Source organism: Coccinella septempunctata, chromosome 2 (genome assembly GCF_907165205.1).
Source record: "Coccinella septempunctata chromosome 2, icCocSept1.1, whole genome shotgun sequence".
NCBI lineage: Eukaryota > Metazoa > Arthropoda > Insecta > Coleoptera > Coccinellidae > Coccinella > Coccinella septempunctata.
This window is the reverse complement of record NC_058190.1, coordinates 16,843,182-16,868,056: the sequence shown is the minus strand read 5'-3', so window position 1 is coordinate 16,868,056 and position 24,875 is coordinate 16,843,182. Positions and strand designations below refer to the sequence as shown.

Below are 24,875 nucleotides of genomic sequence, written 5' to 3'. Positions count from 1 at the left end.
GTACTCGCTTCGGCGGTACATATACTAAAATTGGAACGATACAGAGAAGATTAGCATGGCCCCTGCGCAAGGATGACACGCAAAATCGTGAAGCGTTCCACATTTTTAAGAAGACCACTAATCTATCGAATTAGAAACCTCCTCATGGAAGCGTCACATAAAAACATGAAAATTTTTCTTGCATGGGTAAAGGGTCATATTGGAATAGACGGAAATGAAATAGTCGATGCCTCTGCGAAAGATGCTCGCATAGGCGGAGAAATCTTAAATATTCCTTGCTACCCGGACATCTTAGCTGAATTCAAACACGGCATTCGAAAAAGATGGAAACACAGATGGAAAGAGATCGGTCAAAATAGTAAAAATAAATATTTCCTCATACACCCCGACCTCCCCAAAAAAGTACCACACATTTTTGCGTTCGATGTGAATAAGAAGTATTGTACCATAATTACGAGAATGAAAATCAATCACGGACTATTTAATGAGCATTTGCATAAGATTGGAATCTCAAACTCTCCCTTATGCGCAGAAGACGAAGAAATCGCAGATCTAAACCATTTGATTTTTAGTTGTAGCAAAACTAGAGAAAAACACGAACTGATTGAAAAACTATTGGAGACAAATATACAACTTCCAGTAAATATACAGGCTCTTCTAGCCTCCGAGAACAAAAACGTCTACGATATCTTGGTAGAACACATTATCAAAAATGGCATATTAATATAAAACACCTAGTTTCAAAATTTTTAGTGTGTGGCTGAAGAACTATGTTCAGTGCCAACTAAGAGGGAAAAAAAAAAAAAAAACTATACATATTATGAAGCACTGAGTAGATTGGTACCAGTTTCAACTTCGGCAAGCTCGTAGGTTAGGCGGTAACTTGCTATCGAATTTTTTAATGTGTCTCTCCCTTAAATTCGAAAATTTCTGTTAAAATGTTGAAATTTGAGTTATTATGCTATTGTCTTAAAAGTGTACGAAACAAGCAGGTCAAGGGATCCAAGATTTCGGGCCGATTCACCTCAAAAAAACATAATGAAATGAATTTCGTGAATACCGAGGCTAAAAACCACTATTGTCCACTATAAAAAATTAATATTATTCCAATAATATACCGATTTAATTAATGTTGCTTTTACTATAAGGCCCGGTTGATCAGTTCAGGATTAGGCCGACATTTAAGATGATCCTAGATTAACCTGACAGAAATGAACTGAAATGTCAAAATCAATTTAGGATAAACTTTAATCCCGAACTGATCAACTGGGCCTGATCATGTAGAGTTTCGGATTTTGCGAGAATCTACTACTTTTTCTTCAAAACAACAACTGCGCTGAAGGAAATGTGATTGACTGTTAGCGACACATAATATCAACCATCAAAATTCTGTAGTCTATACAAATTTTTTTGAACTCTCATTATACTATATAGCAGTCTGATACTGAAATCCGCCATTTGACAAAATGAGTTGTCAGTTTATAGACTCACTAACATTTTCGAAAGCTATTGATCTATTAATTAAATCGTTCCATAATTGGTCCCATAATTGGTCGTATTGTGAACAACGATATGCAGCGGATTAACTTAACACGAAATAAATTCTCAAATGTTTCGGTTCATGAGGCTAATTGAATAAGTATATCTTGTTCGTATCATTTGTTGAACTTCATTATTCTAAATTTTCTTTAAATCGTTTCTCGAAAAGTTTCGAGTCTTGAGGCAAATAGAATATTGAATTATTTACATCATTATTTGCCGAACTTCAAAGTTCTGAATGAATTAAAATCTAAACTTGACAATATACGAGATAATTTTCGCAAGAGTTTCAATGAAATCTGAAAATTTTCATCATTCTGGAGCATTCTGGACATCAATAATTCTCGAATCATCCATGGAATAAATTCAATTTTATCTAATATAACACGCAAAACGAAATGTTACTCGAACTCGGCATCTTGATATGAGCAATTCGTTCCTAAAAAGCTCGAATCAGGTAGAAAAGTTTGAACCCTACGTATCAGCATTAACACGTGTTTTGCAGTAAATAGATGCCCATTTCATTTCTCTTATGTAACTAGGGTCGGCGTTGGGTAAAGGGATGAACTTTTCTCACAACAAGAAGAATTTGAATTTCATATGACGGTGAGGGCATTTGTTTCAAAATTTTCAGAGTACAAGGAGTATACAGGGTGTTTCACGTTTAAACAGACAAATGAAAACCGTGAATAGAGGGCATTGCGCTGAGTTCAAAATCACCCCATATACAGGGTGTCCCAAAACTAGTGAATCAAACGTCACACCACGATAGAGAAAACCAAATATTATCGAATGACACCAACATTAGTTCGACGAAAATGTAGCGTTTCCAAAATAATCAGAATTTTATTAAAATACCTAACGTTGCCGATTTTCGAACTATTTTTCTTAATAACAGGGCCAGTTAGTGGAAGAAGGTATCGATTTCAAATTATATTGAACTAAGATTATTGTTTTATCTCCCTCAATTGAAATCATTTTAAGTAGTTAATCGATAACCATAACCTAAGTAAATGTAAATTGAAACAATTGTTTTTTCTACATGATTTTTAATACTCAGAATGAACAGGGGTGATAATATATGAGAAAAACGCTATCCTTAATCAACAATTGGCCTTGTGATTGAAAAAATAGTTCGAAAATCGGCAACTTTAGGTTAGGTTTTCTCAGAAACGGTACATTTTCGCTCATCTAATGTTGGTGTCATTCGATAGTATTTGATCTACTCTATCGTGGTGTGACGTTTGATTCAATAGTTTTGGGGCACCCTATAAATAGGTTTCTTCGGCGTTTTTTGAAATTTCTCAAATTTTTGTTTGGCTATAACTCCTGAAATTCTCGATCAAGTCGACTGAAAATTTATATTTAGCCTTGAGTTGTTAATTTCGTTGAATCTGGACCGGGCTTTACTTAACTTCAAACTCATAAAAACACAGTGTATATAGATTTTCAATCATAATTTTAACTTTTTTGTTATATGCATTATTATTGTCTCAAAATGAATTGATTTTTGGGTTGCCCCACCTGTTGATCATGTTCTAGAAATAATTGTTTTGGTCAGACGCCTCTAAGGAATAGAGCACTTCATGAAAATGTATTTAGAAATTCTTAATTGATTTTTTTTTCAAAGAATATTCTGTTGAATGTGTTCAATAACAAGAAATTCAACAACTAATTCGCAATGATAAAATATTTCAAAATTGATAATACCCAACTATGGATGGAAAAACAACGCTATCTTGAAACTAAAAATTAAAACTTGATCTTCAGAATGAATCTATTTTTCTATCAATAATAAAGCTTTTATCACTGTAAATGACTTATCTGAATAACCAGATATGCTTAAAATATCAAAAACAAATGCAAGACATATAATGAGAACGAAAAACTTCAGTTGAACATTTCCAATTCCATTTTTAGATTTCCACATTTGATTGGCAATCATATTCATCCCACTAATTAATGTGAAGTAAAAGTCAATATGCAGCTCCGTTTTTTCCGGAGGCACTTCACCACCAAACAATTATTCATTAAAAATAATCCACTGATACGGCATATCAAAGTTTCATTGATTTTGAGAAAATCAATGCAGATACCTGAAAAATTCAAAATTATGACGAGAAAAACTACAAACAGAGTGTTTTGCATGAGTTTAAATTTGAATATAGCCTCAATGAGTCCGGTCCTGTGTTCGTCAACTTTTAATGTTCTGTTTTATTGAAACTTACAAGTTTAAGCGGATAATTAATTTTTAGCCGAATCCAACTAAAATATTTGGAGTTATAGCCGAACGAAAATTCGGGAAATTTGAATAAATTCCTCTGTATATCGGAAACGGAATGCCTAAGAGTAAGACACACATATGAGATATGAGGTGTTTTTGAACTCAGCTCAATGCCCTCTATTCACGGTTTTCGTTTGTCCGTTTACTTGAGAAACACCCTGTGTACTGAAAAATCGCAAAAGACAGCAATTAAGAAATGCCATTAAATCAAGGAGTTTCTTTCGATCCGCTATGATGAAAAATGTCAATATCCAGTTATTATTAATATTTGGGGTGATTCATCGAAAATCCCCAATATCTCGAAAACCAAGGCACTTTTATCTGAACTGCCATAGAGTCCTTTACCTGCAGGCTCCATATTATCCATTCATTACGCCACACCCTGTATAATTATTATTATTATATAAATATATTGAAAATAAACAGGCAAGAATACGAGCCAGTTGTTTTGTTTGAAGGTGAAGCTCCTCTTGCTTCAAACTTCTTTCAATTATTTTGTCTACCATTTACGCAAGATGATTTTTGTTGAAGAATTCAACATTCTTGTAATTATTCGTTCATTTCTTCAAGAGATTCCCATTCTCTACCACCTTTGAGTATTCAACTCAATGCTAACACTGCATCAAATGCATTTCATCTTCGGGTTGATTTTTTTGAATTCTACAACTGATGTAATGTCTTCAACCTTCAGCAAAAGAAGATAAACAACAGTAACTCTCCTCAAGCTACTGATCACTTGTATTTTCCATGTAAATAAATAGATTTGGTATGTCTTCAATCGGTTTGTATAAAAGTCAATTATGTTCGTTACATATTTTCGACTTAATATTTTTCGATGTGATTTGACATTGTGATGAAATACGTAATTACTGAGAGTCTCACGTAGAACGGACTACGTAGCACTCATTTAAAACTCAAAAATGTTTTGACAAGCGTCTTAACCCAACATTTTCGTATCATACAGAGTATCCAATTTCCATGGACAATCCAGTGCTAAAATAAAAGTGAATGAAGTATAGAAGGTGAAAGTAAAACGTATATCTTTGTTGATTCATTCAGGAAAAACATTTCAATGGAGTTCCTAATGTCGTGAATATAATGCCCAAAAATTAGATTACTATTTCATTCCAGAACAAATTCGGTAAAATTGTCTTTGGAATTAATCTTACATGTCACGAAAAATTTCATTGTCATGTATCATTCATTTTGGGACCTATATGTTATTAAACTCCCCTATCGGACGGAGTATCGTAGACATCAGCATATTTATTCAAAACTGTTGATATTCATGAAGAAAAGATAAAAATTTCTGTCCAAATTCATTTATACCGAGATCACGAACCATATCAATCAATTATTAGCGTATGAAGTTTATTAATATTAGTATCGTTCTCGAACTATTTACAGGTTTCAATATGTGTGAATGAATCGGAAGAGCAGCTGTATTGTATATATGAGTAGAATTCAAGCTGCTTCACCTTCTGTCCTCCTAAAATCTGGCAACGTTGCGGGAGGTGAGAGCGCACTACTAATAAGAAATATATGCGGATGTAGTGAGGTCTGATTCGTTTGAAGAAAAATTTTTCGATAAAAATCTTTTCCCCTCTTTAGGTACCCCTGTTATTTACCTTCCCCTCCACATATATAAACAAAAATTATTCCAATTACTCAACTCCTTCACCCGGAGGTCAGGTCGCCCAATGAACTTAACGGAGGTCACAACGAACTACGAGTTTATATTTTTTTTTTTTTTTTTTTTTTTAATTTCACACATCTGTGGCAGTTGTCAAATTGACCGGGCGTCATACGCCAAGGTCGATTCCGTGTCTGTTAGTGAGGGTAGATGTCGGATAATGTTGACCGTCCCGAGTATGACCGCCTTCTGCATCCATAAGATGGTATTCGGGGGCAGCTTCATGTCTGTTATGTGCTTTGTAGTCTTCTGATGCACCAGCCCATTGCAACTTATTATTAAAGGTTTGATGTCGACTCTCTCCAGCTGCCACATATCTTTTACAAAAAGAAAGAGTACTGTATAGTGTACTTTGTATTATATTCTCCGTACCAGAGTACGGCCATAGTGAGCGAACCCCCTCAATTCGCCCGTGGTCCTTGATGAATGTTTGCACATTCGATGACTGCGGGAAGTCGTTGAACTTGGGAGCCATGAACTGTTGTAGGAGTCTGCAGAGAAAGTGAGGTTTGGTTCAGTCTTTGCGTGACAGGTGGCGTATCGTGATGAGATATCTCAAAGCGACGTCCCAAGATCGCATAAGACCACCATCCTCCACTCGAGAGATTCAGTGCTATACTGTACTGACGAGGGAAAATGATCCCGAAACCGGTCTACAGTTGCACTTGAATTTTTCGAATTCTCTGGGATTTCCTATGATAGTTCATGACTAACTCACACTATTGGAACGACAATTCCTTCGGAATTGTTGTTTCCATTAATTTACATATCTTTTATTTGTCGTGCCAAGGGTTCGTATTTGGCGATTTTTTCAGCATACGCTTTTGACAGATTTTGATCTAATGGCACTGCGAAATCTATGATAACGGCGGTCTTCTTGGTTTTGTTCCAGACCGCTATGTCGGGCCTGTTGTGTTCAGTGCCTCGATCGGTTATCACTGTCAGGTCCCAATAGATTTTCGTGTGCTCGTTTTCTGTCAATGCTTGTGGGACGTATATGTGGTGTGGCGTGAAGTGGTCCAATAGCTGGTTTTCCAGGCACAGCAGCTGGTGTACAACCTTCCCCATATTATTGTGACGAGCCAGGTATTTGGTGTTTGCAATCGATGAGCATCCCGATGACAAATGCTGCACCGACTCCTCGGCTGTGTTGCATAGTCTGCATTTCGTTGTCTCAACATCTTGCTTCATTATGTGTTTGGTGTATACACGTGTGGGCACTACCTGGTCCTGAATTGCCAATAATGTTCCCTCAGTTTGAGGGAAGAGATAGCCTTGTGTCAGGTAAGTGTTGGATCTCATTATGTCTACCTCCGGCTGGTGAAGACTAGCAAAGAATCTTCCATGCAAAGATTTAGATTCCCAGTTCCGTCTCAATTTTTCAGGTAGGTCTTCTCCTGTGTCGTCTTCCCGGATTCTTCCATCAGCCAACAAGTTCCCAAGATTAGCTGCTATCCATTGGTGTAGAGGAGTTATTCCGAACAAAATAGTCTGTAATTTTTTGTTCTTCTTTCAGGCAGGAATGTTCCAGGTTGCTGAGCCCACGCCCTCCCTCTTTGCGAGGTAAGTAGAGTCTTTCGATCGCCGAGTTCGGGTGCAACATCCCGCATTGGGTAAGTGTTGCTCTTATTCGCCTGTCTAGTCTCTCCAAATCTGTCTTTGACCAGGTGAGGATTCCAGCCGTATACAAGAATGCAGGTATGGCCCATGCGTTGATAGCGACCATTTTATTCTTCGCTGAAAGTTGTGATTTGAGTACTTTTCGTACTCTTCTGATGAGTTCTGTTTCAGCTGTTTTTTTATTTTATTGTTGTTGTATCTCATAGGTCTGATGGATTCCTAGATATTTGTACCTGTCTCCTGTCTTCAAGCTTGCTATCTCTCGGCCATCGGCCAGCGTGATGTTCCCCGTCTCCGCCAGTTTTCCTCTTCTCACCTCCACTTTGGCACACTTTTCAAATGTCAAAACCAAATGTCATACCCACGTCTATGCTAAACCTTCTTACCAGTTCCAGCAGTCCCTCCAGCTGTTTTCTGCCCCTTGCATATAACTTCACGTCATCCATGTAAAATAGATGAGTTAGTGTGATCTGTTGATCTATTGAGTATCCGTATGCAGATCTGTTGAGCATATTGCTGAGTGGGTTCAAGGCTAGGCAGAACAACAACGGGCTCAAGCTGTCTCCCTGAAATATGCGTTTTTCTATATTTATTGCTGGTGTTCTGTATCTATTCGCTTTGTTGTTGACTGATATCGTGGTACGCCACGTTGACATGAGGCACTTTATTAGACCAATCACCAGTTTATTAACTTTATAGATTTCCAGAACTTCAAGGATCCAGGAGTGTGGTATCGAATCGTATGCCTTCTGGTAATCTATCCAGGCCATGGAGATGTTTTTCAATTTTCTTCTTGCCTGCTTCGTTAGTATGTTGTCTATTACCAGAAGTTCCTTACTGCCCCTCCCTCTCTCCTTGCACCCATTCTGTTCCCAAGCCATGATTTTGTTCTTCTCCAGGTGTATCTGTATTTTATGGCCTATAGTTGAGGTGATAATTTTATAAACAGCTGGCAGACACGTTATAGGTCTATAGTTCCTGGGCTGTGTTAGGTCGCCTTTCTTTGAGAGCATGATAGTAGTGCCATGCGTGAAATATTCTGGTATAGTGTGGGGGTGCTTTATCGCTTCTGTTATCAGTGAGGCCAGTGATTTGTGTGTGTGCTTGAACGCTTTTCACCAGTAGTTGTGGATTCCGTCAATGCCTGGTGCTGCCCAGTTCTTCATTCTTCTCACCGTCTCCTCCACATCTTTTTCACTCACCACTATCTCGGGCATCTCTTGTATGCCGTTGTGTTCTTTTCTTTCCTGTTCTATCCATGTTGCGTTAGTTATATGTTTTCCCTTCTGTGACCAAATGCTCGACCAGTATTTCGGCATATCTGCCGGGCTTGGAAGTTTTGTCTTGCTGTTACTTACTTCTTCGTCCATACTCCTGAAGAACTGCCTTTGGTTATTCGAAAAAAGATTGTTCTCTCTGTATCTCTGTGTTCGTTTGTATATATATATATATATATTTTTTTTTTTTTATCTATCACCAAGCTGGGTAGGCCATTGAGGAGCCGGGCAGAACCTTCTACCAAGGCTACTCAAACGGACGTTAAGAACTTCCTCACTATTTTGGTATTCGCTAGAATGACCTCCTTTTGAGCTGTACTCACTAGCTCTTTGTCCAATCCTAGATTCAGGGTATTGTCCACCAGGTGTGTCTCCACCAGTCCATTCGTGGACATGACTAAGGGCACTATGGATGTTGATTTTAGGCCGTACATGGTTTTCATCTCAAACGCCAGGTCATGGTATTTCGTCAGCTTTTCGACGAACGCTTTTTGGATATTGTCATCAGCCGGTATAGCGACGTCCAGGATCTCTATTCTTCGCTCTTTCTTTTTGAACAGCAGAATATCGGGCCTGTTGTGTTGTATGGGTCTGTCGGTTGTAATGAAGTTATCCCAATACAATTTATATCCTTCATTTTCCAGGATGTTGTTAGGGCAGTATTCGAAGGGCTTCACTGTCTTAGTTATGAGTCCGTATTTTTTGGCAATGGCCTGATGATATACTTTTGCCATCGCGTTGTGGCGCTGCATGTAGTCCACTGGGGCCAGTACAGAGCACGATGATGTAACGTGTTGAATCGACTCGGTAACTTGGGAACATTTTCTGCACTTGTCTGTTGGTATGTTCCGTCCGGTGATGTTCTTAATATATGATCTGGTTGGGACAACTTGATCCTGTATAGCTATTAATCTTCCCTCTGTTTCAGGAAACAGGTATCCGGCTGTAAGGTAAGTAAGCGACTCTTTTTTCTTAACTTGATTATTTTTCAGGCATCCAGGGTATCTTCCGTGCAGAGCTTTACTATGCCACTCCTGTATAAGCATTTCGGCGGTTAGTCGCGCTGGTTCTAAGTGGCCTGCCAAATTCAGAGGACTCAGGTTGTTATCTTCTTGACATACAGCTCGATGGAACGGTGAGTTTTTTTTTTGGAAGTACTCTCTCATACTGCGGACTGTTCTGTCGTGCACTATTTCTAGGTTCTGCAGCCCTCTCCCCCCTTCATGCCTTGGGACATACAACCTGTTCATGGACGCGTGGGGATGGTGGATTCCCTGCTTGGTAAGTAATGCCCTTGCTCTTTTGTCAATTTCTTTCAGCTCTAAGTTTGACCACTTGATCACACCAAAAGAATAAGCAATACAAGGTATCGCCCATATGTTCACCGCCTCAAACATCGCCTTCGAGTTCAACCTACTCTGGAGTACCTTCTTGAGTCTGTTGAGGAACTTTTCTTTGTAAGTATTCTTCATTTCTTTGGTTTTAATGTCCAGAGCCTGTTGCACTCCGAGATACTTATAGGATTCTTGTTTTCCCAGTTGCGGGATCGTGAGGTCTTCCATCACAGATAAGCCTGTGCCCTCTTGTACCCGGCCTCTCTTAACATGAACCACGGCGCATTTGTCTATTCCGAGCTCCATTCCAATGTCCTTTGAGAACGCTGCCACTATTCTCAGTTGTTTCTTGAGCTGCTCTTCGTTTGCAGCATAGAGCTTCAGGTCATCTACATAGAACTGGTGGTTAATTTTTATATTCCTCGCCTTCTGTAAAATGTACCCGTATATCTGGTTTTTTAGTAGTCTACTCAGGGGGTTCAGTGCTAAACAGAACCAAAGGGGACTCAAAGTATCCCCTTGGAAAATACCTCTCATGATTCTGATTACGGCGGTCTTATAATTCTCTTGTTTGGTGTTCACCACCAGCTGCGTGCGCCATGTCTTCATCAGATGCTCCAAGAGGTTGATGATGGGCCTCGATATTCCATACAATTGTAACGTTTTTATAAGCCAAGTGTGGGGTACCGAGTCGAAGGCCTTCTGGTAGTCAACCCACGCCATCGAAATGTTCCTTTGCTTCTTCTTGGCTTGCCTAGTTACTATGAGGTCGGTGATCAGGAGCTCCTTGCATCCTCGGGAGTTTCCACGGCAGCCATTCTGTTCCTGCTCCATTATGTTGTTCTTATTCACATGTTGCCAGATGTGGCTGGTTAGTACCCCTGTTAAGATCTTGTAAATGGTTGGTAGGCAGGTGATGGGCCGGTATTTTTTGGTATTTTTTGGGGTCTGTGGTGTTAATTCCCTTTGGCAACATGTGCGTGACTCCGAGCGTGAAGAATTCGGGTATCCTTGTGGGGTCTGTGAGGGTTTCCCGGAAAAGCCTTGCGAGGTGTTCGTGTGAGGCCGTGAAATGTTTCCACCAATAGTTTTGGATTTTATCCACACCTGGGGAAGACCAGTTGTTCGTCTTCTTCAATGCTGTTCTTATGTGTTCCGTGGTGATGTTAATGTCTTCCATTTGGAACTTAGCAGATTCTGCTTCTGCATCCCTAATCCAGTGTGCCCGGTCATCATGCTTCTTATCCTCTTCCCATATTTTACTCCAGAACGAATGCATGGATTCTTCGGTAGGCGCGCTTCCATCATCGGTGATTTCCTGTTCTAGAAGGCGGAAGAACTGCTGCTTATTTCTGTAGTAGAGCTGGTTGTTTTGGTACCTTTTTATTCTCTCATTGTACCTTTGTAATCTACTTCCTAACACTTTTATTTTCTGTTTCAGCCTGTCGTATATTTCTGTTACACTCTCCCTGAAGCGGTTATTCCGAGCTTTGATCTTAAAAGCTGATGCTATTCGGCGTGTCAGTTTTTCGACTCTTTTGGATGGTGCTTCCGAATTCAGGTAAGTATGTATTATGCCAATATTTTTCCTCATGTCATTAATCTTCTTTTCCAGGCGGTGTTTCCACGGTGGAGCTGCTTCCTTCTTTTTAGGCTGTGTGTTCTTGATTTCTATACCCAGCTCTGAGCAGATTGTGATTGCTCCCGCGTACACGTAATCTACTACATTTTCTAACTTCCAGGTGGTCAGTAAGTTTGTCTGCATAATATCGTTCAAGTCCTTCACTTTCTGTAGCATGACTTTGGAGCCCTTCAGCCTTGGTATTCTCGGTCTGCTCTCGGGCGGCAACCCGGCATATAGAAGGTAATTTTTTATCAGCGCCCGTTCAAGTCTGTCAGCTTTAGGTGTATTTTCCATTGCCAGTGGTGTGGGGGCAGGGGCTTCTTCGGCTGAGTTTTCATTGTGATCCACTACAGCGCCACGCGGGTAGCAGCTAAGCTTGATGTTGAACAGTTCGGTTTCCGTGAACTTTTCGTTGTTCAAAAGCCATCTGACCCTATTGGATAGCAGGTTGGCGTAGGACTGTTTGAGTGGGTTCAAGTCGTTCCAGGTATTAGTGAGTGCCTGTCTGTAGTTGGCGTTCCTATTGAGTTCTAAGTCCTTTGCGATGTAATGAACCCGTAATAGAAGGATATTTTCCTCTTCGTTCCATCGTGTTCTTCCATCTTGTCTATATGGATCCTCAGCGGGACGGGTTCGAATCCCGTCCAAGCTGATGCTCCTCCTTTCCCTTCTCAAGGGCTGCAAGATTTGACTTACGGTGCCATCTCGGGGGGCTGCGCCGCTCGCCCCACAGCTTACCCCATCAGGCTCTTCCTCCAGACGGCTCCGAAGAGGGCCAGCCCGCTGCCCTCTACCGCCCTGTTTCATACTTCTAGTTATGATAGGAGCAACAATGACATCAACTTCCAGGCTGCTGACCTTGGAAGTTGGGCGACTCGGGTACGCGGGGCCGTCAGTCCCCGAAAGCATTACGCTCCCCTGCGTATATATATATATATATATAGGGAGAAATATTTGGGAACCTGGCAATTGTCGTTTGGGCAATTAGTAGTTAGTCGTCATTTACATCTATATTTCGAAACTGATTGCGTTTCTTCTTCAGGATGCTAAAATATACATAATAAACGTGGTTACAAAACATACAAAATAAACATTAAAACTTACATCCGACAAGTGTACTATAAAACTAACAAGGAGAGCATCAGGAAGTTATACGATCACATTTAAAACATTATTTTTCTCTGCTTAACAATGAAACAGAAACGAGCTGGTGTGGAGTCAAATCACTTCTTATAGGTTACTGTCACAAAATAAGGTGAACCACAGAAAAGTAACAAGATCAAGTAATGACATCCACTGTATTGTTATCGTCACGACATCGGTCTAGGGATAACAGGTAACTATACACAACACTCAGATTCTTCAGGTCAGTCTTTTTATTAATATTATTTGTGTTCTCGTTGATGAAACACATTTATATACTTATATATATATATATATATATATATATATATATATATATATATATATATATATATATATATATATATATATATATATATATATATATATATATATATATATATATATATATATATATATATATATATATATATATTATATATATAATATATAATATATCATTCATTCATTATGTTGGGTATCTAGGTTAGGATAACTTTTGTATTGTTCATTTATTTCGTATAAACGTTTCGGCGTATGCCTTCTCCAGTATACATTACATCTAAAAACAACAATAAATTAATATAATAAAATCATGATTGTGTAAATATCCTACTTTATGTTTTCATCTTCGTTTTGGTTTCGTCTGTTGTGTATTGTCCTGTCAACTATGTCATTGTTTTGTATGTCAGCAGAGTCTTGTCTTCTTCTTTCATTTGATGGTCTTCGCAACAATGGCATATATATATGACTTAGGTTTTTCGTGTCTTGTTTGTCGTTTACTACATTTTCGCTTTTTATCTGAATATGGATCATTTCTAATGTTTCCCTACGTTTTTGTTGAGGTTCGATTCCCAAAATTTTTGTGTCTTCGTAATTGAACTCATGTTTGCTTGTGTTCTTATGTTTATTAAGAGCTGTGGTAGCGTTCTTCGCGTATTTATGTGCGTTTAGTCTGTCTTTTAGTCTATGTGAAGTCTGTCCTATGTACTGTTTGTCACAGTCCTTGCATGGTATACTATACACGACTTGTGATTTTTTGGTTTTGGGTGTTGGTGCTTTCAATTTGCTAAACACACTACTGATTTGATTACATGGCCTATATACTATTTCACGGTTGTACGGTTTAATTATATTGTTCATCTTCTGCGACAGTCCCTGTATAAATGGTAATTGTATTCGCACTGTGGTCTCCGTTGTTGATTTCTTTGTATATTGTGTGTTGTAGAGTCGGTGTGTCCTTTGTTTTATGAGTTTCTTTATGAATGTTTCAGGGTAGTGGTTTTTGATCAAGAGTTCCTTCACTTCTATTAATGTTTTCTTTCTTTTTTTAAAATTCAAAACTGAACACATCACATATGATTGTAAATATCTTGCTGAAAAATATGACAAGTTGAAGAAGAACTTCATATTCCGTACCATCAACCTATTAATAACTGACACGACAAGAAAAATCAAAACAATTGAAGATAGGATCCGAACATTTCTCCATAACACCGAAAAATACAGGGGTACCGATTCAAGAAATAACTCAGAATATCAAATAAATGAAAGATTGAATTACACAATGACCAAACATAGATCCATTCATAGCAGGAAAAGCCAGAAGTTAATGAAGACACAGAGAGACAGTGTAAACGTTGATAACAGCCAAACAAGAATAGAAAACCTATTGGGGATAGTGCTACCAGACTTCGTGATACAAACATTAAACTTGGGCCCTAAATATGCCATGGAAATAGACAGTGAAGATCAAATCCCTATATATAATATAATCACACAAATTGAACATTCAATTAATGAACTACCAAGGGAAGACCAAGATAATATTCGAACTAATATCACACAAGCTCTAAATACTCATCAGAAACAACTGAAGGGGAAAAAACAAAGACAAAACATCATCAAGTCCAATTTAAAAAAAATTAAAACATTTCTGAACAACCATAATGACTTACAAGTCATCAGAGCAGACAAAGGAAACCAAATAGTTATTATAACAAAAAATGAATACAACGAAAAAATGCACAATTTATTAGATGACAATGCAACATATAAACAAATTAAACGTGACATGACAATCACATTGGAGAAGGAGAACAACAGAATAGTAAAAGAATGGCAAAAGAAACACTATATATCAAAACAAGATGAAAGAACCCTATTAACACACAATAGCAAAATACCAAAAATATATGGATTACCAAAAGTCCACAAAGCTGATATACCACTAAGACCAATAGTATCATGCAACCAATCTCCATTATATAAATTGTCTAAATATATGGCCAATATTCTATCCAAAGCCATAAACAACAATCAATATTATATAAAAAATTCATTTAATCTGAAAGAATCATTAAGAAATGTTAAATTACAGAGTGACCATCGACTATACTCATTGGATGTAAAATCTTTATACACCAACATCCCCAAAGAATTAATAAAACAAGCCATTGAAAAAAATTGGGAGATTATAAAACAACACACACAAATACCTAAGGATGAGTTCATACAAACAATAGAGTATATAACAAATAACAGCTATTTTCAATATGAGGAACACTTTTACAAACAAATTGAAGGTCTAGCCATGGGCAACCCAATATCAGGCACGTTGGCGCAGTTGGCACTGGAGTTGATAGATGAGGAAATTATGCGAGAATATAAGACAACATTTTACAAACGCTACGTAGATGACTGTCTAATTGTAACAACACCAACGGAAATACAAACGATCTTAAATCGTTTCAACAGTGTACATGTATCATTACTGTTCACACTCGAAGAGGAAGAAAACAACAGCTTAGACTTCTTGGACATGACACTGATAAGGAAAAATGTTGAACTATTGACCCGATGGCACCGAAAGGAACAGAACACAAGTCACATCTTAGATTACAACTCCCAACACCATCACTCACAAAAGAAGAGCACAGCCATTGGATACATAGACAAAGCGTTAAAACTTACATCACCGATACTCCGGAAGAAAACATTAATAGAAGTGAAAGAACTCTTGATCAAAAACCACTACCCTGAAACATTCATGAAAAAACTCATAAAACAAAGGACACACCGACTCTACAACACACAATATACAAAGAAATCAACAACGGAGACCACAGTGCGAATACAATTACCATTTATACAGGGACTGTCGCAGAAGATGAACAATATAATTAAACCGTACAACCGTGAAATAGTATATAGGCCATGTAATCAAATCAGTAGTGTGTTTAGCAAATTGAAAGGACCAACACCCAAAACCAAAAAATCACAAGTCGTGTATAGTATACCATGCAAGGACTGTGACAAACAGTACATAGGACAGACTTCACAAAGACTAAAAGACAGACTAAACGCACATAAATACACGAAGAACGCTACCACAGCTCTTAATAAACATAAGAACACAAGCAAACATGAGTTCAATTACGAAGACACAAAAATTTTGGGAATCGAACTTCAACAAAAACGTAGGGAAATATAAGAAATGATCCATATTCAGATAAATAGTGAAAATGTAGTAAACGACAAACAAGACACGAAAAACCTAAGTCATATATATATGCCATTGTTGCGAAAACCATCAAATGAAAGAAGAAGACAAGACTCTGCTGACATACAAAACAATGACATAGTTGACAAGACAATACACAACAGACGAAACAAAAACGAGGATGAAAACATTGTAGAGATGTTTTGTATTATTGATCTGATTTCGGCAATCAACCTGATTACCTGAATACCAATCATTGTTATTGATTTCAAACACCTTGCATTAATAGTTATTATTACAACACTTGCTGTAATCGCAAACTTACTCAATTGATATAAATTGTTATTGTTGTTATGAATAGGGGAATTCAATTGAAGAAAGCTGAAGATTTAACATCTCATCATTTCCACCGGTTTCCCATTACATGGCGATCCTGCCATACTAGTAAAACATCAGTGTTGAATAATTCTGACCAATATTCGTAAAGTGTTTAGTCGGATGAATAAAGTGATGGCAAAGTGAAAAATTCGAAGAACTTAAAATGGGAAGTTCAAATTCCAAGGACACCACCCAAGAAAATGGAGCGATCAATTCGAACTTCATTGTACAAGAGAGTGAGTACAACATCTCAAAGGACATGAAAATCGTGTTTTATTTGATTTTGGCTGTGTTGGTGCTCAACTTGATTTTCAAGGCATATAAAATGCACAAAAAAAATTTGGTGAGGAGGTTCAGGCGAGAGGCTACTGCATCAAGGGCGTCTGTGGCAGCAATCTAGTGATAGGACGCAGCGACGAAAACATTCCGTGAGTGAAGTTAAAGTGCTGTTGTGTGCGTGGAACAAAGGGTGAGCTCGTTTTGACTATTTATGATGACAATTGCGGTTTATTTTTAATTAACAGTTGATAGTAATTTTATGCAGGCTCAAAAAAGAGAAGCTGTATTAGGCAACCTTTCAATAATAATAACTGAATTGAAAAAACAATCTAAAAGAATACTAAAGAAAAATGTTCCAAAGAGCAATTCAATTAAGGTTGAAGTTCGAGATAATTTGGTAGCTCTCTTCAACGAGTTTACAAAAAGCGTAGCTAGTTCTTGGCATTATTTAGATAATACAGATAGGCAATCAATAAAAACTGATTCTCACTATATCCGAGACAAGGTTATTCGTTCTTTTCAAACTTTAGGTGTTAAATATCAGGTTCCAGTGTTTTGTGTAGAACAAATCAATATATAATCGTTAGAAGAAGAGTCCCAAGACGAAGACGAAAAAATCATGGCGATGACTACAACAGAATTTTTCAATTTGGCAAGCAAAATCATTCCAAATCAGTTCGACGGAAATGTTGATAATTTGAGATCCTTTTTAGATTCGTTAGAACTCCTTCAGGAGAATAGCGCGGATCACCAGGATAGAGCCGCGTCTTTTGTAAAAACTAGACTAGTCGGAAAGGCGCGTAATTTAATTTCTGACGGAGATGATCTAAATGATATTGCGAGGAAGTTGAAACATGCCTTAAAAGGTGAAAGTTCGAACCTTCTAACAGCCAAATCATTGAATTAAAGGCAAATCCATAAGGACACTTCCACTTATGCAGCAGAGATTGAGTAGTTGGCTCAGAAATTACAAAATGCTTTCATAAGTGAAGGTGTTCCTAATGAAGTAGCCGAAAAATATGCAGTTCAAACTACTTCCAGGGCACTAAGTCAAAATTAAAATACCGAAAGAGCTCGTGTAGTGATAGAAGCTGGCAATTTCAGCTCTGTCCAGGAAATCATGACAAAATTTTCAAACGTTAACACTCAACCGTCGCCTGCAAACAACGTATTCTTCATGAATAACAGTAATAATTCACGCAACAGACATCCGTTCAATAATAACCGGCGTGGTTCAGGGAGAAATTTTCAAAATTCATACCGTGGTTTCAGAAATTCACACAATTTCAATGCCGGGAGAGGTCAATATCGATTCGCTGGAAATAGGTATGACAATAATAGTAGACCTAGTGGCAGAGGTAACGGACAAACCAATGCCAATGTCAGATTTTTAGAATTGTCAAACCAGGGAAACCAATCGGACCCCCAACCGGTTCGATTGGGGGAGACAGAGCAATAAATATTTATCAGCTAGATTTATCTCTTTCGAATTTTGTAGCCGTTGAAACTAAGATAACTCAAGAAAAGGTCACTTTGTTGGTAGATACCGGGGCTGATGTTTCTATATTAAAAGTAGGGAAAATTTTTTTCCAAAATTCTGTTGATAATTCTAAAATAATTGATATCAAAGGTGTAACTGAGGGATTGACAAAATCTTTGGGTGTTATTAATACTGAAATATGGGTGAAAAATAATCAAACTATCGGACATAATTTTCACGTGGTAAGCGACGACTTTCCAATTCCGGGAGATGGAATTCTAGGCAGGGATTTTCTTATCAAATATAGTGCTAATTCAGATTATGGTCGGTGGACGTTGAATCTTCGATATTTTAATAAGAACTTTGTGATTCCTATTCTAAGCGGAGTTGAGGAAAACCAAATTCATAGACCACCACGTTGTGAAGTAATTAGGCAAATACCATCTCTTAAAAATATTTCGGAAAGTGTATTAGTGTTGAATAAAGAACCTTTACCAGGAGTTTTCATTGCACGAACGGTCTCCAGGAGAAGGTTTGGTAAAAATCATGAACACTACTTTCGAAAGTGTTATTTTGAAAAACATTCAGCTAGAAGTAATAAGTCTAGATAAGTTCAACATCTATAACATTAATGCTGATCATAATGATAGGCATGAAAAACTAATGAATTAACTAAATAAGGAAATGCCGGATTTCATTCGATCAGAAGTTATTAGTTTATGTAAAGATTATTCAGATATTTCTGCATTGAAAGATGATATTTTGACAGTAAATAATTTTTACAAACAAAAATTAAAATTATCGGATCCGAAACCAGTATACACAAAAAATTATAGGCTACCAATGGCACAAAAGGAAGACATTAAAAATCATGTGCAAAAGTTGCTTCAACACAAAATCATAGAACCTTCAGTGTCAGAATACAATAACCCCATTTTATTAGTACCAAAAAAAGGACCAAATGGCCAAAAATCCTCAGGGCTTGTTTTAGACTTTCGAAACGTAAATAAAAAACTAATTGCTTATAAATTTCCTCTTCCACGTATAGACGACATTTTGGATCAGTTAGGTCGAGCAAAATGGTTTTCTGTTATTGATTTATATTCAGGATTTCATCAAATTGAACTGGACGTAGACTCCCGTGACATAACTTCATTCAGTACGGAATCAGGTTCCTATAGGTTTACACGCCTACCCTTTGGTTTATCTGTAAGTCCTAATAGTTTTCAAAGGATGATGACAATCGCTTTTGCAGGTCTAACCCCAGAAAAAGCTTTCCTCTACATGGACGATCTCATTGTAATAGGATGCTCTGAGAATCATCATTTGAAAAACTTGAAAGAAGTTTTTGAAACTTGTAGAAAATTCAATTTAAAGTTGAATCCAGAAAAATGCAATTTTTTCAGGAACGCAGTTACTTTTTTAGGCCACAAAATTACAGACAAAGGCATTCTGCCAGACGACTCAAAGTTCGAGGTAATTAACAAATATCCAACTCCAACTAATGCAGATGAAATTAAAAGATTTGTTGCGTTTTGCAATTATTATAGAAGGTTTATTCCTCGTTTCGCGGAAATTACTCAACCATTAAATCAATTAACAAGAAAAGGTAGTAAATTTATCTGGTCCAAATCATGTCAAGATTCTTTTGTTGAACTGAAAAAAGCTCTCATCAACCCACAAATATTGAAATATCCAGATTTTTCCAAACAATTCATTTTGACCACAGATAGCTCAAATTTAGCATGCGGAGCCGTTCTTTCGCAAATTATTGGCAGACAAGAGTTTCCAATTTCTTACGGATCCAAAGCCTTTACTAAAGGAGAATAACATAAACCGACGATTCTGAAAGAGCTCACAGCAATTCATTGGGCTGTCAAACATTTTCGTTGCTATATATTTGTATGGACAAAAATTTTTGATAAAAACTGACCATAAACCGTTAGTCTATTTGTTTTCGATGAAAGACCCAAGTTCTAAATTAACACGTATGAGATTAGATTTGGAAGAGTTCAACTTTGAAATTGAATATATCAAAGGCAGGCAGAACGTTTGTGCAGACGCATTGTCTAGGATAAACATTGATGACCTTAAAGAAATTAATCATAACACTTCTCAAATTCTTGCGGTGACTAGGTCAAGGTCGAAGTCATCGAACAATACACCAAGCGAAAAAGATGATGAAGCGGCTCAAATAACAAACCAAGTAAAAGTTTATAATTCAATAAATAATTATGATTCATTGAACTTGCCCTATTTAAGATTCAAGGTTGAAAATATAGGAAAAAGCACTCTCGAAAATTATGAAATTGATATGTTAATATATGATAAGAGAAAAGTGAGTACTCATATAAAAATTTCAATCACTAATGGCGATAACCTCGCTTTAGAGCAGGTATTGTCTAAGCTTGATCAGTTCGCTGGTGAAAGAGATTATAAAACATTAAGAATGAATGTGAATGATCCCATATTTACGAGATTTAACATAAATGAATTCAAGAGAGTGGGGCAAAACATTTTACGAAACATATGCATAGTTTTACTTGAACCACGAATAGTAATTGTTGATAAAGATGAAAGACTAAAATTAGTTGAAAAGTATCACAATGATCCTATGTATGGTGGTCATTGTGGACAAAAGCGGTTGCTAAAGAAATTAAAATCGTTCTACTATTGGAAAGGAATGTCGAGGGATGTTGCTCAATACACTAGGCAATGTCATAAATGTCAAATTAATAAAATTAACAAAAGGCATAATCAACCTTTCGTGATAACACCAACTCCTCAGAATGCTTTCGATATAGTATGCATCGATACCGTTGGACCATTTCCTAAAACATCGCGAGGAAATCGATATGCGGTAACTATACAGTGCGAATTGTCAAAATATGTAGTCATATCGCCAATAACCAATAAAGAAGCTCCTACGGTAGCGAAAGCAATCCTAGAGGATTTCATTCTTATATATGGACCCATGAAAGAAATTAGAACGGATATGGGTACAGAATACAAGAATGAAGTTTTCTCGAATCTTGCGGAACTGCTCAAGATACAACACAAAATTTCAACAGCGTATCACAGTCAGACTATAGGAGGATATGAAAGGAATCATAGGGTCTTAAATGATTTCATTAAAATGTATATCAATGAAAGTCAGTCTGACTGGGATACGTGGACTAAATATTTTACATTTTGTTACAATACAACCCCAATGACGTATCACAATTATACACCTTATGAGTTAGTTTTTGCAAGAAGGGCTAACCTTAGCTCGGATATATTCTGTGATAATCGAGTAGATCCTCTTTATAGTATTGAAGCATATGACCAAGAAATACGTTTTAGGTTACAATTCGCGCAGAACAGAGCTAGAAATTATCTTGAAAGTGCCAAAATAAAGCGTAAGGAGTTACATGATAAAGATGCTTCTCAATTGCACATTGAAGAAGGAGACCTTGTTCTCATAACGAATGAAACCAGACAAAAATTTGACCCTTGGTGGAAAGGTCCCTATACAGTTGTCTCTGCAAGTGGGCCTAATTGCATAATTGTCGACAAAGATGGAAGACGCAGTACTGTGCACAAAAATAGAATTAAGAGATATATGAGATAGTGTATCTGTATAGTAGTTTGTAATAATTTTCATTCATTTATACCTAGGATTATTACCAGTAGGATGGTAGCTACCTGTAGGTAAGAAAACATGTAACTTAGCAGTAAGACTTTTATATCTTCGCTTATTCTATCCCGATGTGAATTTATGGTAATTTTGGGTTCAAGTAGATATTTCGAATAAAAGTTTGAATTTCAGAATTGTTAAGAATCTTCTCATTCTTAGGGATCGATCTTCATAAGTGGCCATAGTGAAGATCGTTCCTCAGGAAGGGAAGGTGTAGAGATGTTTTGTATTATTGATCTGATTTCGGCAATCAACCTGATTACCTGAATACCAATCATTGTTATTGATTTCAAACACCTTGCATTAATAGTTATTATTACAACACTTGCTGTAATCGCAAACTTACTCAATTGATATAAATTGTTATTGTTGTTATGAATAGGGGAATTCAATTAAAGAAAGCTGAAGATTAAACATCTCATCATTTCCACCGGTTTCCCATTACAACATAAAGTAGGATATTTACACAATCATGATTTTATTATATTAATTTATTGTTGTTTTTAGATGTAATGTATACTGAAGAAGGCATACGCCGAAATGTTTATACGAAATAAATGAACAATACAAAAGTTATCCTAACCTAGATACCCAACATAATGAATCAATGATACATATAAAATACTAGGTAAAAAACAAAACGAAATGAAAGTTTTAGCGGCATGCAGACAGTAATTGAATTCTGAAAAAAGTACCACCCAGAGCAGGATTCGAACCTACGACCCCCCGATTATCGGTCAGGTACTCTCCCAACTGAGCTACCCGGGCTGACGTGAGGATCCATCTGCATTGTCTGGCTACCACTATCTTCAGAATTCACATGTTAGTATTATCACTTTCGAACTCCGGCGTTCGAAAGCGATTGGAAATGTTATAGGTGGAGGGGATACACATTCGCTTTCAATGATCTTCGGGATTCAACATATCCATTTCCCGGTGCGTCGTCGACATATAGCGATATCAGCGGGGATCGGATGCGAACCTCCGATCATTGAACAGATTAAGCCGAAAATATAAATTGTGATGATAGTTTAGTGTCTGAAAATATAATGAAATGAAAGTTTTAGCGGCATGCAGACAGGAATTGAATATATGTCGACGACGCACCGGGAAATGGATATGTTGAATCCCGAAGATCATTGAAAGCGAATGTGTATCCCCTCCACCTATAACATTTCCAATCGCTTTCGAACGCCGGAGTTCGAAAGTGATAATACTAACATGTGAATTCTGAAGATAGTGGTAGCCAGACAATGCAGATGGATCCTCACGTCAGCCCGGGTAGCTCAGTTGGGAGAGTACCTGACCGGTAATCGGGGGGTCGTAGGTTCGAATCCTGCTCTGGGTGGTACTTTTTTCAGAATTCAATTCCTGTATGCATGCCGCTAAAACTTTCATTTCATTATATTTTCAGACACTAAACTATCATCACAATTTATATTTTCGGCTTAATCTGTTCAATGATCGGAGGTTCGCATCCGATCCCCGCTGATATCGCTATATGTCGACGACGCACCGGGAAATGGATATGTTGAATCCCGAAGATCATTGAAAGCGAATGTGTATCCCCTCCGCCTATGACATTTCCAATCGCTTTCGAACGCCGGAGTTCGAAAGTGATAATACTAACATGTGAATTCTGAAGATAGTGGTAGCCAGACAATGCAGATGGATCCTCACGTCAGCCCGGGTAGCTCTGTTGGGAGAGTACCTGACCGGTAATCGGGGGGTCGTAGGTTCGAATCCTGCTCTGGGTGGTACTTTTTTCAGAATTCAATTCCTGTCTGCATGCCGCTAAAACTTTCATTTCATTATATTTTCAGACACTAAACTATCATCACAATTTATATTTTCGGCTTAATCTGTTCAATGATCGGAGGTTCGCATCCGATCCCCGCTGATATCGCTGTATGTCGACGACGCACCGGGAAATGGATATGTTGAATCCCGAAGATCATTGAAAGCGAATGTGTATCCCCTCCACCTATAACATTTCCAATCGCTTTCGAACGCCGGAGTTCGAAAGTGATAATACTAACATGTCAATTCTGAAGATAGTGGTAGCCAGACAATGCAGATGGATCCTCACGTCAGCCCGGGTAGCTCAGTTGGGAGAGTACCTGACCGGTAATCGGGGGGTCGTAGGTTCGAATCCTGCTCTGGGTGGTACTTTTTTCAGAATTCAATTCCTGTCTGCATGCCGCTAAAACTTTCATTTCATTATATTTTCAGACACTAAACTATCATCAACAAACAAAACGTTATACTATATATATGTTAGATTTAATAAAACACGTGGTTGGTACTTTTTATTCACAAGGTAAAATGGCGGTCGGTTATCTAACACGTGGAGGTGCACTAACAAAAGGGTCAGGTAAAAGCGTACCGCTGGACAGGGAAGTTCGCCTAATTCTGCGCTCGGCCTGTGCCAAGAGAAAGCAGGTAACATTGGAGCACAGAGTTCACAGAGCATAGGTTCTAGCTCTTATTCTTCCTTCGACATTCGTCGTCGGACATTATCAGTATATTTTAAGGGGGGTCAAATTAACATTTGCTAACACGGCCATACTGACCACTGAAACGTCGTCGTTTCACTTAGTAGGCATACACAATATCTTAATATCAAACAACATTGTTAAAGGGAGCTTGTAAACATAAAACAGTTGAATCTTTGTGTACATGGCTCTGTTTGATGCGCTGGCTCGCGCTGCGGCATTATTATAGGTGGAAAAAAGAGCCAAGCGAGAAAAAAACCATCACCGCTTACTGTTTACAGATCAGGTCAGCAAAACACTTGGAATTTCAAAAATTGATAAAATTGTCATTTACAACATATAAACTGTTAAATTAGGTTTGTGACATTGCACAGAAGTTAGCCTCTACTAGGGACTCCCGTCCGGGCCTTACTTGTCAATTGCACAGAAGTTAGCCTTACTAGCGACCTCCCGTCTAGGCCTTACTTGTCAATATCACAACTGTGAAATTGCACAGAGGTTAGCCTCAACTAGGGACTCCCGTCCGGACCTTACTTGTCAATTGCACAGAGTTAGCCTCACTAGCGACA

At 37.7% G+C, this 24,875-nt stretch overlaps 2 protein-coding genes, 1 long non-coding RNA gene and 2 other non-coding genes across 5 annotated transcripts; 2 read left to right on the top strand and 3 right to left on the bottom strand.

The window, feature by feature from the left end:
- On the top strand, nucleotides 1–107 carry LOC123308841. Its single transcript, XR_006537186.1, has one exon. It is a non-coding gene; the product is annotated as a U6 spliceosomal RNA (small nuclear RNA).
- Nucleotides 108–10,591: 10,484 nt separating this feature from the next.
- LOC123307029 lies at nucleotides 10,592–12,280 on the bottom strand. The gene has a single exon (XM_044889230.1). It carries the CDS (start codon nucleotides 12,278–12,280, stop codon nucleotides 10,592–10,594), a length of 1,689 nt encoding a protein of 562 aa, XP_044745165.1.
- An 89-nt stretch (nucleotides 12,281–12,369) lies between these two features.
- Nucleotides 12,370–12,765, bottom strand: LOC123308487. The gene is made up of 2 exons (XR_006537135.1): nucleotides 12,476–12,765; nucleotides 12,370–12,417 (listed from the first exon to the last, which is right to left on the bottom strand). It is a non-coding gene; the product is annotated as an uncharacterized LOC123308487 (long non-coding RNA).
- Nucleotides 12,766–14,567: 1,802 nt separating this feature from the next.
- LOC123307028 lies at nucleotides 14,568–15,986 on the top strand. Its single transcript, XM_044889229.1, has one exon. The coding sequence runs from the start codon at nucleotides 14,568–14,570 to the stop codon at nucleotides 15,984–15,986; it is 1,419 nt and encodes a 472-aa protein (XP_044745164.1).
- A 6,520-nt stretch (nucleotides 15,987–22,506) lies between these two features.
- Nucleotides 22,507–22,579, bottom strand: Trnai-gau. The gene has a single exon. It is a non-coding gene; the product is annotated as a tRNA-Ile (tRNA).
- Nucleotides 22,580–24,875: the final 2,296 nt, after the last annotated feature.